We start from the raw sequence: 12,625 nt of genomic DNA on the forward strand, positions 1-12,625 counted from the left end.
TTCATGTTGGTTGGAAAATCAACAATGTTGGTCCTTTCTTTTTTCTTTTTAATACTTTTTCCTTCCTAATGGACCCTGATCCAATCATTTTTTTTACACTATGGAATTAGCAAGGGCTAATACATCCTCACAACAGGTACCAAACCGCTAAGGGAGTGGCACTAACAACATCCTTTCCAAACGAGCTCCTACGTCATCTGCTGACTGGCAGAGGAAATGGGGGGCAGCAGTTCTCTGCATGCTGGAAGGCATCCAGCTGAACAACAGCTGGAGCAAAACTAAGAAGGAAGAAAACACAGGTTGAAAAAGCAAAAATTATCTCCGTTCTTTCTGGGTTCTCTTTTCTCCCATGTGTCTTGTGACCAACTCCATCCCCAAGTCTCTTCTCCTCTGAGGTGGTCCTTCAGACAAATAAACACTGGCTTACTTCCTTGGGCTCTATTATTTCTGTACAAAGATTTAAAAACCAAGGAGTGGAAACAGGTGACAGTTTGAATAAATGACAAGCAAATACAGAGACAGACAAGGCTACACAAGCTCAGGCTAGATGAACACATGTACAAGTTGTCTGTCTTTAACAAGCGGAAACTGGCAAGCCTCATGAGGGACATCTGCAACACTGCATAGGCCTACAGAGATACAGAATAACATAATATGTTTATGGGTTGGACTTGATGATCTCAGAGGTCCTTTCCAACCCAGATGATTCTGTGATTCTGTGAATTCTGCAGTGGGTCAAAAAGTTACAGTAGAATCACAGAATACTTCAATAAAATAAGCAACCTAAGAAAAGTGAGCTGAATAATAATATGCCTTGTTGTATTTTATATCTGTCTAGAGTTAGTGCAGTGGTATTTTGAAAGCAGGGGGAGGGGCCACAGAGGTGGTCCCTGTGAGAAGCTGCTGGAAGCTCCCCTGGTTCCAGTCCTAGTCTTGGTCCTGCCTCTGCCCAAGGCTGAGCAGACATGGGAAGCTGGATGAGCCTCTGCGAGTAACATATTCAAGAAAGGGAAAGCAAAACTACAAAAAAATATGAAGAGACCTGAAGAGCAGAGGAGAGGAGGTGAGAGACAAATGCCAGCAAAAAGACACAAAATTCAGTGAAGAAGGAAGAGGAAAGGTGCCCAAGCAGAGATTTCCCTGCAGCCCATGGTGAGATGGCAGCTGTGCCCCTGACCCACAGTGGGGGAAACATGGATTTATAGCCCCTAAAGTGTCACAGGTAGGCAGACATGAAATGGCAGCCTGTGCAGGATCACAGAGAGGGTCAGATGTGGCTCTGCAGCCGTGTAGGACCCCGTGTCAGAGGAGGTGACTGCTCCCGCAGCAGCCGTGACTCTGTGTGCAGCCCAGGTGGGAGCAGTCTGTGCCTGAGGGACTGCACCTGTGGGAGGGACTCATGTCCCAGGGGTTCCTGAAGGACTCTCCCGGGAGAGGGACCCCGAGTTGGAGCAGGGGAAGGCTGTGAGGAGTCCTCCCCCTGAGGAGGAAGGACCGGCAGAAACACCGTGTGGGGAACTGACCCTAAACCCCCCCTGCCCCTCCCTGTGCCCTGAGGGGGAGGCAGCAGGGAAGGGATTCCAGGAGTGGGAAGAAGGGATGATGGGGTTGGTAGATGCATTAAGATCTGGCCATGTTTTCTCTTTCTCCTTGTGGATTAAATTAGTTTTGTTATTTTTTTCTTCCCAAATTGAATCTGTCTGGGTTTTTTGCCTATTACAGTAATTGGGGAATGCAAACCTCCCTATCCTTGTCTCAGTTTATGACCCTTTGGGTGGATTTTCTCCTCCCTGTCCCACAGTGGGGTGGGGGGTGAGCAAGCAGAAGCCTGGTTGGTACGAATGGGCCTAAACTATGACAATATCATAAATGAACATGCAGTAGTTCACAGACATGAGAATACAAAAATGGAAAACCAGGGCCCTGCAAGGTTTTTGTAGGTTTTACACTTTTAAGTTATCTGCCTACAGTTATGTAATAACACTCAGCAGCACATAGGGCTGTCAGAGCTCCAGCAAAAGTGATTATCTTATTATTGTTTGGTTTATTCTGTTCCCAGTACAAATACAGAGAGAAGGCCACTACAAGTACACAAATCGTGATGGGCACATCCCTCAGGATTTTTTTTTGGTGTGGGGTAGGGAGTAAGGGGGTGAGAGGTAAGTTAGGGTTGTTTGCATTTTTTATTTATTTATTTTTTTAATCTTACATAATTTTATGTATTTAGTTTACCTTTGCTGTGATCTGAAATTCTTCATGTTCTTTTAACAGCTCTTGGGTGTGCTGGATACTGGAACCAGTGGAAGTATGTGTGGATAAATAAAACTCTCCGTTGTCATGAATCCATTCTAGAGCCTAAATAAAGTGACAATGAAGGCAAAGTAAGAGAAGATAAAACACCTTGGTAATCAGCATTCCACAAACACAGACTGGCCACAAATAAATTTTACTCAATGTGACTCAAAGCAATTGTCTCTACAATAATAAACAGTTTGTACCTCTAAAATAATTCACTCTGTGAAGCAATGCTTAAAGGATTAAGAAAAACATCTGACAGGCATATCTGAATACTTCATGAATTCTACTACTACAGGACTAGAATAGCCCATAATTAAAAGGTTCTGACTGATTACATGTCTACAATTTTGTTAGGATACTCCTGAACTGAGCACAAATAACTTTTTTGGTGCAACACATGATAGCTGTACTCAGAAATATGCATTTTCCAACTTGTAAAAATGTACATAGGCTGTCAAATGTGTAATCTAAACTTTCAAATACATAAGATTTAACTATTATTTCATGTTTCAGTTGATGTGTATTTCCACCTCACAAAGTATGGTCTGTAGCTACGTGGACTCCTAAAAATTAACACCTGCAGCAGAGAAGGAGCAGTTACATCAGTTAAACCAATTAAGGTACATATAGGTAGTAAAAGAGAAGAACTAAGCACAGATAGAATTACATCTGGCAGAGGAGGTTAAGGGAAACAAGAGAAGTTTCTATAGGTACATCAGTGATAAGAGGAAGACTAGGGAAAATGTGGTCCCACTCCAGAAAGAAACAGTCACTGAGATGTTGGGAAGGCCAAGGAACTAAATGACTATTTTGCTTCAGTCTTCTCTGGCAAGGGCTCTGGTCACATCTCCATATTACGGAAGACAAAGGCAGGAACTGGGAAAAGGAAGATCCTCCCACTGTAGATGAAGATCATGTATGAAAGAATCTGAAGGAGAACAAGTCCATGGGACATGATTGGATTCACCCATGGCTCCTGAAAGGACTGGCAGATGAAGTTGCAAAGCCACTATCCATCATATTTGAAAAGTCATGGTAGTTTGGTGAAGTTCCTTCTGACTGGAGAAAGGGAAACATAACTCCCATTTTCAAAAATGGAAAAAAAGAAGACCCAGGGAACTACAGGCCAGTCAGTCTCAGCTCTGTGCCTGGCAAGATTATATGGAGCAGATCCTTCTGAAGGCTCTGCTAAGGCATGCAGATAACAAAAGGGGTGATTGGAGACAGCCAACACGGCTTCACTAAGGGCAAGTCCTGCTTGACTAAAATTGTGTCCTTTTACAGTTGGGTCACACCCTTGGTGGACAAAGGCAAAGCAGCAGATGTCATCTACCTGGACCTGTGCAAAGCATTTGACAATGTCGTGCAGACATTCTGGTCTCTTAACTGTAACAATGAAAACTTGATGGATGGAACAGTCATTGGATGAAGAACTGGCTGGATGGTCACAACGAAAGAGTTGTGATTGGTGTCTCAGAGTCCAAATGGAGACGTGACAACTGGTGTCTCTCAAGGGTTCGGTACTGAGATGAGTTGTGAGCAACATGGACAGTAGAATCGAGTGAACCCTCAGCACGTTTGCTGACAACACCAAACTGTGTGGTGAAGTCAACATGCTGGAGGGAAGAGATGCCACCCAGAGGGGCCTTGACAGGCTGAGGAAGAGGGCTTGTGCAGACCGCATGAAGTTCCACAAGGCCAAGTGCAAGGTTCCGCACCTGGTTTGAGGCAATCCCACGCACGAATAGAAGTTGTGAGGAGAGAGGATGGAGGGAAGCCTGGAGGAGAAGGACTTGAGGGTGAAGCCTGTACTTTTTATTTCAGGTGCTGCTGATGGAAACAAACCACCAGCTCTTGGATTAGTGTCATGACATGGAATGATTCAACCAATGAACTGTACTATACCCCTTGCCATTTTAATGCCAATCTTTGCAAATGAAGACTTAGAGACAAGCAATGGCTATTACTGAAAAAAACAAAAACATTTATTTTGATACTTCTCACTTTTTAACTGCCACCTTTTTTGGGAGGGTTTATTGTACAATACTGTAAAAAATTATAAACAAAACCACAACTTCCCACACCCCTGCCCAAGTGGTGCCTTTTCCTAACTTTCTGGCAGCTCTCTAGATCTATAACATAAAGTTCATCTTCCATGTTGATTCCTACAATTTAGAACAGTTCTCATTTCATGCAAAGATCAGAATTTTAAGTTGGAAACACAAATCACCATACAAAAACTAGAGAAATCAATTTAATGACCAGTTGAGCCCTTACTCTGGGGTTTGAGAAAATCTACCATTTCCACCAGGTTCTAAAAACAAAAAGAATGTCTTCTTCTGCCTTCCAAATGAAAAATCTAAACGAAGACAGCAACATTTTTATTTTCTGGCTAATTAGTGTGGAGTCCTAACAGGTTTGCAATGACTGAACTGGTGATAGCTGAAAAATGGGGTTTACAATGAAAATGCTGACAGATCTTTATCTCCAGTGTTTGACTGTTAGTCCGTAATCTCTATACAAAAGCAAGTCGGTCATGTGCTGAGCAGAGGCTGAAGTTAAAGTTATTCAAAAGTGGCAGGGTGAGGGGTGGCAGGGAAGGATGTCGCTGTTTTAAAGATGTTTTAATGATTAAGTTCACTCCAAGATTTATCTTGCATTACTTCCACAATGCATTACGTGCATTGTGAAAGCATGAAAGACAAACTTGAGAAATCTTTCAAGTGATCAAAACAGAGCATTCGTATTTAAGCCAATGTCAGAAAGAAATAAAAAATTAGGATTGAGTCTTTTAAAGTAGGTCTAACTATATTTCACACTATAGGCATTGTGTCCTTTTCTGCAGAACAGGAACAGATAGCTTCCTTTCTTTGTCTTATATCCAGTTAAAAAAAAAAAAAAAAAGAAAAAGAAAAAAAAGAAGTAGTAGAACAGAAACATTGCCGGTCATTCCTGTTACTAATTCCGTTTTGCAAAACCTTACTTATTTTTATGGATTGTGTTTTGAATAGTGATGGTGATTTTTTGTGTGTGTGCATTGTAGTTCCTTAATACTTCTTTCCAGACTGATAAATTCAGTCAAAATACAGAGAGGTGTATCTATCATGCAAGAAACAATGAAACCAAATACACACAGAATTGCAAAAACTTTCCAAAGTCATTCAGTTATTATTGTTTAATGAGTTATCCAACTTCTCAGGTTTTCAGAAGTGCCAATCAATTTAATTAGATGTTTTTTCCCCTACATCTGAGAAAAACGTTGCTGTTACTTTCCCTGTCAAGTTAGGTATATGTGTAAACAGTACCGATTGTAACTATTTGTGCAACACCAGCTTGCAGAAAGGAGATTCACCAGTACCAGAACAAGCTGGCAGAAGCAAAACATTGCCTTCAAATTGCAGCAGTAAAGACACCCTGCCTTCAGCAGATTTAGTTGGATCACTTCCTTTCTCTTTTAGTAATTTATCTTTCAGCCATTTGAAATACTAAAGTCAATGGCAAATTTGTTATTGTGGGAAAAGTAAATGTATGTCAATTTTTATGTAAAAAGTATAAACCCCTCACCTGTTTGGCACTTCTTTCAAACACCACATACTGCTGGCATTGATCAAGTCGTCTTTTACGCATGGTCCAATAATGCAGCACACGATTCTCCCTCTGGAAGAGTTCATTCAAGATATCTGAAGAAAGGAAAGCAGTTTCAACGGAGGTTATGTCAAGCAATTTTGAAATACCACATAAAAATAATAAGAATAAAGTACGTCCTATTGTACTTTGTTAACCATCATAATGATGGCTCTTGAGGGGGCTTCTTGAGGAAGAATGAGCATGTACAAGTAATCACATGTTTAACATCTCATGTTAATCAGAGTAAAAAAAGTTTTCCAAATACACTATTCTCCTATAAAATACTTTAATAATTCATTTGGGCAAATACATATGTTACTACAAGAAAAAATGCAATATAAGCAGAAACCCAAGTAATAAAAAACTGCATAAAATTACTAAGATTGTAATTCCCCTTCAAAAAAATAAAATCAAAACCAACAGCATTATGACTGAGTGAATTGACTTGTTCAAATCTGAGTGTTCTTTGAGCCTTGAGAGAATTTCCAGATAGTCAAACAGTAAAGTCCACAATTCATTATTCCATCCCTGAGTATCAGAAACTACCTGCCATCAAGAAATCGCATCCAAATTCCCACATTAAACTGCAATTCCCCACACCCACCTTATAAATTCTTTCTGGATGGCAAAGACATTCTGCTTAAAATATGCAGATGATTGAATCAGAACTCTGCTTTAATTTTATTTTTCCCCCCAAAATAAATCCTAGCAATTTCTTGTTAGATTCACTTTCCCCACTGCTTCTTTCAGAACAACTGCCCTACCAGACCTTGTAGCTACTGCAAACCCAGATGCCAAGCTGAAATACAAGGAAATGGGGACACCCTGTGCCTCTGCCAAGTGATTCAGATGGAAGTGCAAAAAACCCAAGGGGAGGTCTAGCAGAAGCAGAAGAGACCACAAAAATGGGCTCATTCTTCATAATAATGCTTTAGATCCTTTTCTGCCTATACCCAGAGCTGGCCATTTGCATAACTAGGACTGGAGGCTCTCAGGTGTACATATCTTAATACCTGTGCATTTCCCTCCCCCATGGTGCAGGTCCACCATGCCTTTAGATCCCAAAAGCCAACAACTCCAAAAAGACTGCTTAATAGGGAAGTCAAATAAAGGGAGCCTGAAGGGAAAACCATCTCTATCAGTGATCTGGGACCAATTACAGCCACATGTCACAGCCTCCCCAAGGATTATGAAACCTGCCTGCATTACTGCCAATATCCTCATGCTTGGAAGCAACATATTCCTGCTTGCCACGAAGTGCTGAGATCACCCAGGACTTGCTTTTGGTTGGAATCTATTAACTGTGGCCAAGGTTTTCTTCCTGCTGGGCAGGCTATCCTCAAATATGCCTCAACTGATCTGTCCACTAGCCAAGCTATGAGATGACCTGCTATGAGCCTCATCTGCTTTCTCAGTTGTTTTCTTTTTTCTTCCTTACACCACCTCCAAAACACTTGCTCAGAAGATACACCAGATTTCAGGGAGGACATACACTATCATTATACAGTGCAACACACCCAACTGGAGATGTCATTAAAAAAAAAAAAAAAAAAAGAGAGAGAGAGAGAGAGAGAGAGAGAGACATCTTGATAGTGATGCAAGTGAAGCAATTCTGACAAAGAGCAAGCAAGGTGAATTTAGCTCACTGGAATAGAATTTTTTTTGTCAAGACACATTACAGATGGCATGCCAGTGAGAGACATTTGGCTGGGTAACATTAGTGTTACTGCCATTAGTTTTTTGACTAATAAGGAAGAGAAATATAAAATAAAGGAAGTTATAGAACATCAACATTCAATATTAGGTTGGGATGAGTAGCTCTGTCTCAAGCTTTCTGAACTATAGTTCCTGTTTTAATTTTCTCAGATTCCAACATTTGTTAGGATACAAGAATCAGTTCCTAAACTTTCAGCTTATTGTCCAAGCTCTGTCAACCTGGGTTGACAGCTTTCAGCTGTCTCTGTGCACCCTGTGCTCTGTATCAACCTAACTAAAACCATGGGCACCACTAAAGTTCCTGCAGTGTGTTCAGTTGCAGCCTATACAGCACAGATAAAGCAAAACAAAGCAGCACATGAAATCAGCAGCAGAAGCAAAGATAAAGATGCTTTGTTTCTGAGATTGCAACTGTCACCAACTGAATCCATCTGCCACAGCAGTTTCAGGCCACAACTGTTCACTAAAAATCAGTCTTGACACAGTATCCTATACAGTATTAATATATATATAAACAATCCAAGAGGTTGCTAGATTTTTGATGGTAACTTCCTTCTCCAAGTGACAGTGAGGACAAGTGCTATGCTGGACCTTGTTTTCATCCAAAAGGAGGTGGGGGCAGGGGGAATGTGAACCTCAAGGCAAGCCTTGGCTGCAGTGAACATGAAATAGTGGAGTTTAAAATAGTTAGGGCAGTGAGGAGGCAAACTCACTACCTCCAACTTCAGGAGAACAGACTTTGCTCTTCAGGGATCTGCTTGGTAGAGTACCATGGGATAAAGCCCTGGAGGGAAGAGGAGCCCAAGAAAGTTGGTTAATACTCAGTAATTACCTCCTCCACACTCACGAGTGATACATCCCAGCAAAGAGGAAGCCAGGCAAAACCACCAGAAGGCCTGCGTGGATAAACAAGGATGAACTCCTGGACACACTCAAACACATGAAAAGGAAACCTACGGATGGTGGAAGCAAGGACAAGTAGCCTGGGAGGAATACAGAGAAACTGTCTGAGCAGCCAGGGACCTGGTTAGGAAAGTAGAAGCCCAGATAGAATTTAATCTGGCCAGGGATGTCAAAGGCAAAAAGAAAAGCTTCTGTGGGTAAGTCGGTGATAAAAGAAGACTAGGGAAAATGTGGGATCCCTCCAGAAGGAAATGGGAGGCCCTGGTTACCCAGGATATGGAGAAGTCTGAGGTCTTCAATGACTTTTTTGCCTCAGTGTTCACAAGCAAGTGCTCAACCCATATTATCCAAGTCACAGAAAGCAAAGGCAGGGTCTATGAGAATCAAGAACTGCCCATGGCAGGGGTAGGCTCAAGACCATCTAAGTAACCTGCAGGCACACAAGTCCATGGGATCTGATGAGACATCTGTGAAATCTAAGGGAACTGGTGGATGAAGCTGCTAGGCCACTATCATCATATTTCAGAATTCTTGGCAGTATGGTGAAGTTCCCACTGACTGGAAACATCAGTCTCATTTTTAAAAAAGGGAAAAAAGAAGACCTAGGGAACTGCAGGCCACTCAGTCTCACCTCTGTGTCTGGCAAAAGCATAGAGAAGAATCTCCTGGATACTATGTTTAAGCACATGGAAAATAAGAAATGATTGGTGACAGCCAACACAGCTTCACTAAGAGCAATACTACCTAACAAATTTGGTGGCCTTCATGACGAGGCTACAGAATTGCTGGATAAGAGAAATTCTATCATATGTCTGGAATTGTGCAAAGCATTTGACTGTTCTGCATGACATCTTTGGCTCTAAATTGGAAAGACATAGACTTGATGGATAAGGATTGGCTGGATGGTTGCACTCAGAGTTGTTTAACATCTTTGTTGACCACATGGGCAGTGGAATCAAGTGCATCCTCAGCAAGTTTGCTGACAACACCAAGATGTGTGGTGTAGTCAGTGTGCTGAAGAAATGCCTTTCAGAGGAATCCTGACAGGCTTGAGAGGTGGCTGCCCTCTCCCTGGAAGTGTTCAAGGCCAGATTGGATGGAGCTCTGAGCAACCCAGTTTAGCATGAGGTCTTCTTGCTCACAGTAGGGGGTTTGGAACTAGATGATGTTTAAGCTCCCTTCCAACACCTGTAATCTCCATTTTACCAAAATGAAGTAAGCAAACTTTTTTTTTTTCCTTGATTTAGAAAAGATATTTTTCTCCTTACATGCATATTTGAACAGGAGCATTAGCATGAAAAAAATCAGCTACCATCATGCCATGAAGATGTAGAAGGAGGCAGCTCTCACTAGTTTAATTTTCACTCATGTTTAATTTTTAGAATTATGTATTACATGGCTTATGGGGAAAAAGCATTTGATCACAACTTTTCTTCCTGGGGATTTTTGTTGCTTTTTTTGTTGCTATTTCAACATGTATCATTCCTTCAGGACTTCAAATACACACAGAACATACACAGCACTACGGTTCTGACATATAATTATTCCTAAAAGGCATTAGCAGAGATTTTTCTACTTTTTCCTTATCTGAACACATTTATCTTTCCCAGAGTGACTTACTATACAAATAGCTTTCAAACATGACTTTTTTTAAAAAAGTTTGTCTAAAAGCCCTAACATTTTTTCTTATATTCAGTAAGTGTGGTGGGTACAATTTCCTGCTTGCTTCTCCTTTGTTTTCTTTGCCTACTACTAAGAGAACAGCTAAGTGACAAATGTCAGCAACACTTCTCCAGTTATTGATACTGCCAGCATCTGTGTTCAGATTTTGTCTTGTACAATTCTGTAGGTGTTGATGCTTTGAGGACAGTGGAAAAACAATCCCTTGTCTGACCTCTTTGTGCTCACAGCTTCGACTGCCACAATCCAGTAATATTTCCTTAGAATGAAAAGTGTGACCAACTTGCTATTATCTCTCCAGCACAAAAAATTCCACACTGGGAGGTTTCCTATTTGAGTACTGTCAGACACGTGTAGTTTTAATGCGAACTATTTTCTGCTTGTAGTAAAGTAAAGCAGTGAGCACATCCTTTTCATCAAATAATGTAGAATAGACGTGACCTCTGGAGGCAATTTGTTCCAATCTCCTTCTCAAAGCAGGACTAACTTCCAAGTTCTTAATGGGTTTGTTCAAATGAGTTTAAAAGATTTCCAAGGACAGAGATTCGGCTACCTACTCTACTCAGTTTTTTCTCACTCTTGTTGCAACACTTTCTCCTTATGCCCACTGAGAACTTTCCACTGAGAACATCTTCCTTTGGTCCTATTGCCACATTCCTCTGAGTTTGGCACCATCCTCTGCCTGACTCCCCCTCCCTCCTCCTCCAAGCACCAATTAATTACAACTTCTCTGATTTTGAGTCTGAAGCATGGCCTGAGTGTTCTGTCACAGCTTCAAAATGCAATAAGCAGACTACAAATGCCAAATAAATGAGCAGTAATTATTGCTGATTGTCACACTGATCACTGTTCTGACCACCTTACCCATCAGTTAATGCACACCCTATAAACTTCTGTCCTTTTGTCTCTGAAAGCCCTACAGATTTCCCTCTCTCTACTCCATTCTCCACATCACGTTATACCTTAAAGCTGCACTGCACTGAATTAATCATAGCAAAAGCCAAGTTCCTTAATACTGGTTCAACTATATGTAGGGCCCAAGGGCACGATTCAAGGGATTATCTTGTATCACTCTGGCACTCCTAAAGAACTGCTAGAATGCACCACACTAAGACACTGAATAAACTTACAGTGATCAGCCCCCATTTGGCACCAAACCAAACATGATCACATGGAAGTTTACAATCTCATTCTCTGAACAAAAGCAGCACATTTCATTCTCAAATTGAAACAAGATTAAGTATTACTAGGAGATAAATTCAAAGCAACTTGATTTGGGCAGAAGAGGTTTTGATGACTGACAGTTCCTTCAGAGTGTGTGAGCAATTTTAGTTACCTCCTATTAAGCCTAACAGAACCCTTTTCCACTCGGGCAGACTTCACTCCCCCATCAACACACACACCACAACAACACAACACATGACAATCATGTTTTTTGGAGAAAAAAAAGGAACAAGAAATCTCTTACTTTTGACTTGTTGTTCAGGTGCTTTGATATGTGTCACCATCCCTGGCATGTTTACACTGTTCCTGTGCAGGTATTTCAGGAAAACATCAGCATTCCTCCGAGCCAATGTGCAAGCCTAGAGAGTCAGTAATATTATTTTCTTTGAAGATGTATGCATATACATGCAGTAAGAGATGAAGGACCTCATCTCCCTCTTGTGCATATCCCACCTTCTCAAACTTTTAAAAGGGTTGCCTGTGAAATCCTTCTACAAGTAAGCCAAAAACCAGGCAATTGGTTTTTTTCCAATAGGAAAAAACCCAAACAAAATGCTAATTACTTTTTATCTGAAGAACCTGAAAAAAAATTATGTGCTGTAGAGCTTTCAACATGACTCAGAGCTCACAATGAACTTTGTTTTGTGTATGTGCCCTGGGCCACTTGAAGCATAAACAGAGTGCACATGCTAATGTAATCACGTGGATATTCCAAAACATCCACCACTGCTTTAAATGAAAAGCAAATGCTCCACTCAAGTGAAACAAAGTGAGAAAATATTAAGAGATGCCCTTAAAATATTAAGAGAAGGCATTGAGAACTTTCAGTCCCCACTTCTGTACTGCCAACACTCAGCCCAGCAGCCTTCAATTTACATACACCAGGTACTACCTATGGGCAGGCTGCCTTATTTTTAATATAAAATGCTACTATATGAACATGAAATGCTACTATAAAAGGTTAAAGGTAGCATGGTTAGATTTAGTAACAGAGACACTAAGTAATTTCTCAGTTTTGAACACATGAACTGAAAACTCATATGCCAGCTCCAGAGAGATCTATTTGACAGTATACTTAGAGCTGTGCTAATATGGTTTTGAATGTTCTCTTACGTGAACAAAAGGGTTTTTATTAAAAAGTTTTATACTCTAGCATCTTTCAAGGTGATGCTGGACA

The 12,625-nt window shown here is 41.0% G+C and overlaps 1 protein-coding gene across 1 annotated transcript in view; it reads right to left on the reverse strand.

Annotated features, from left to right (window-relative positions):
• Positions 1-12,625, reverse strand: part of TRIO (trio Rho guanine nucleotide exchange factor) — a 247,646-nt gene that overhangs the window by 93,633 nt on the left and 141,388 nt on the right. The window contains exons 19-21 of the mRNA XM_030446293.1: positions 11,693-11,807; positions 5,863-5,978; positions 2,233-2,355 (exon numbers count right to left, since the gene is read on the reverse strand). Coding sequence (XP_030302153.1) covers positions 2,233-2,355; positions 5,863-5,978; positions 11,693-11,807 — 354 coding nt within the window. The remainder of the gene's footprint in view (positions 1-2,232; positions 2,356-5,862; positions 5,979-11,692; positions 11,808-12,625) is intronic.

Source organism: Calypte anna, chromosome 2, assembly GCF_003957555.1.
Source record: "Calypte anna isolate BGI_N300 chromosome 2, bCalAnn1_v1.p, whole genome shotgun sequence".
Lineage (NCBI taxonomy): Eukaryota > Metazoa > Chordata > Aves > Apodiformes > Trochilidae > Calypte > Calypte anna.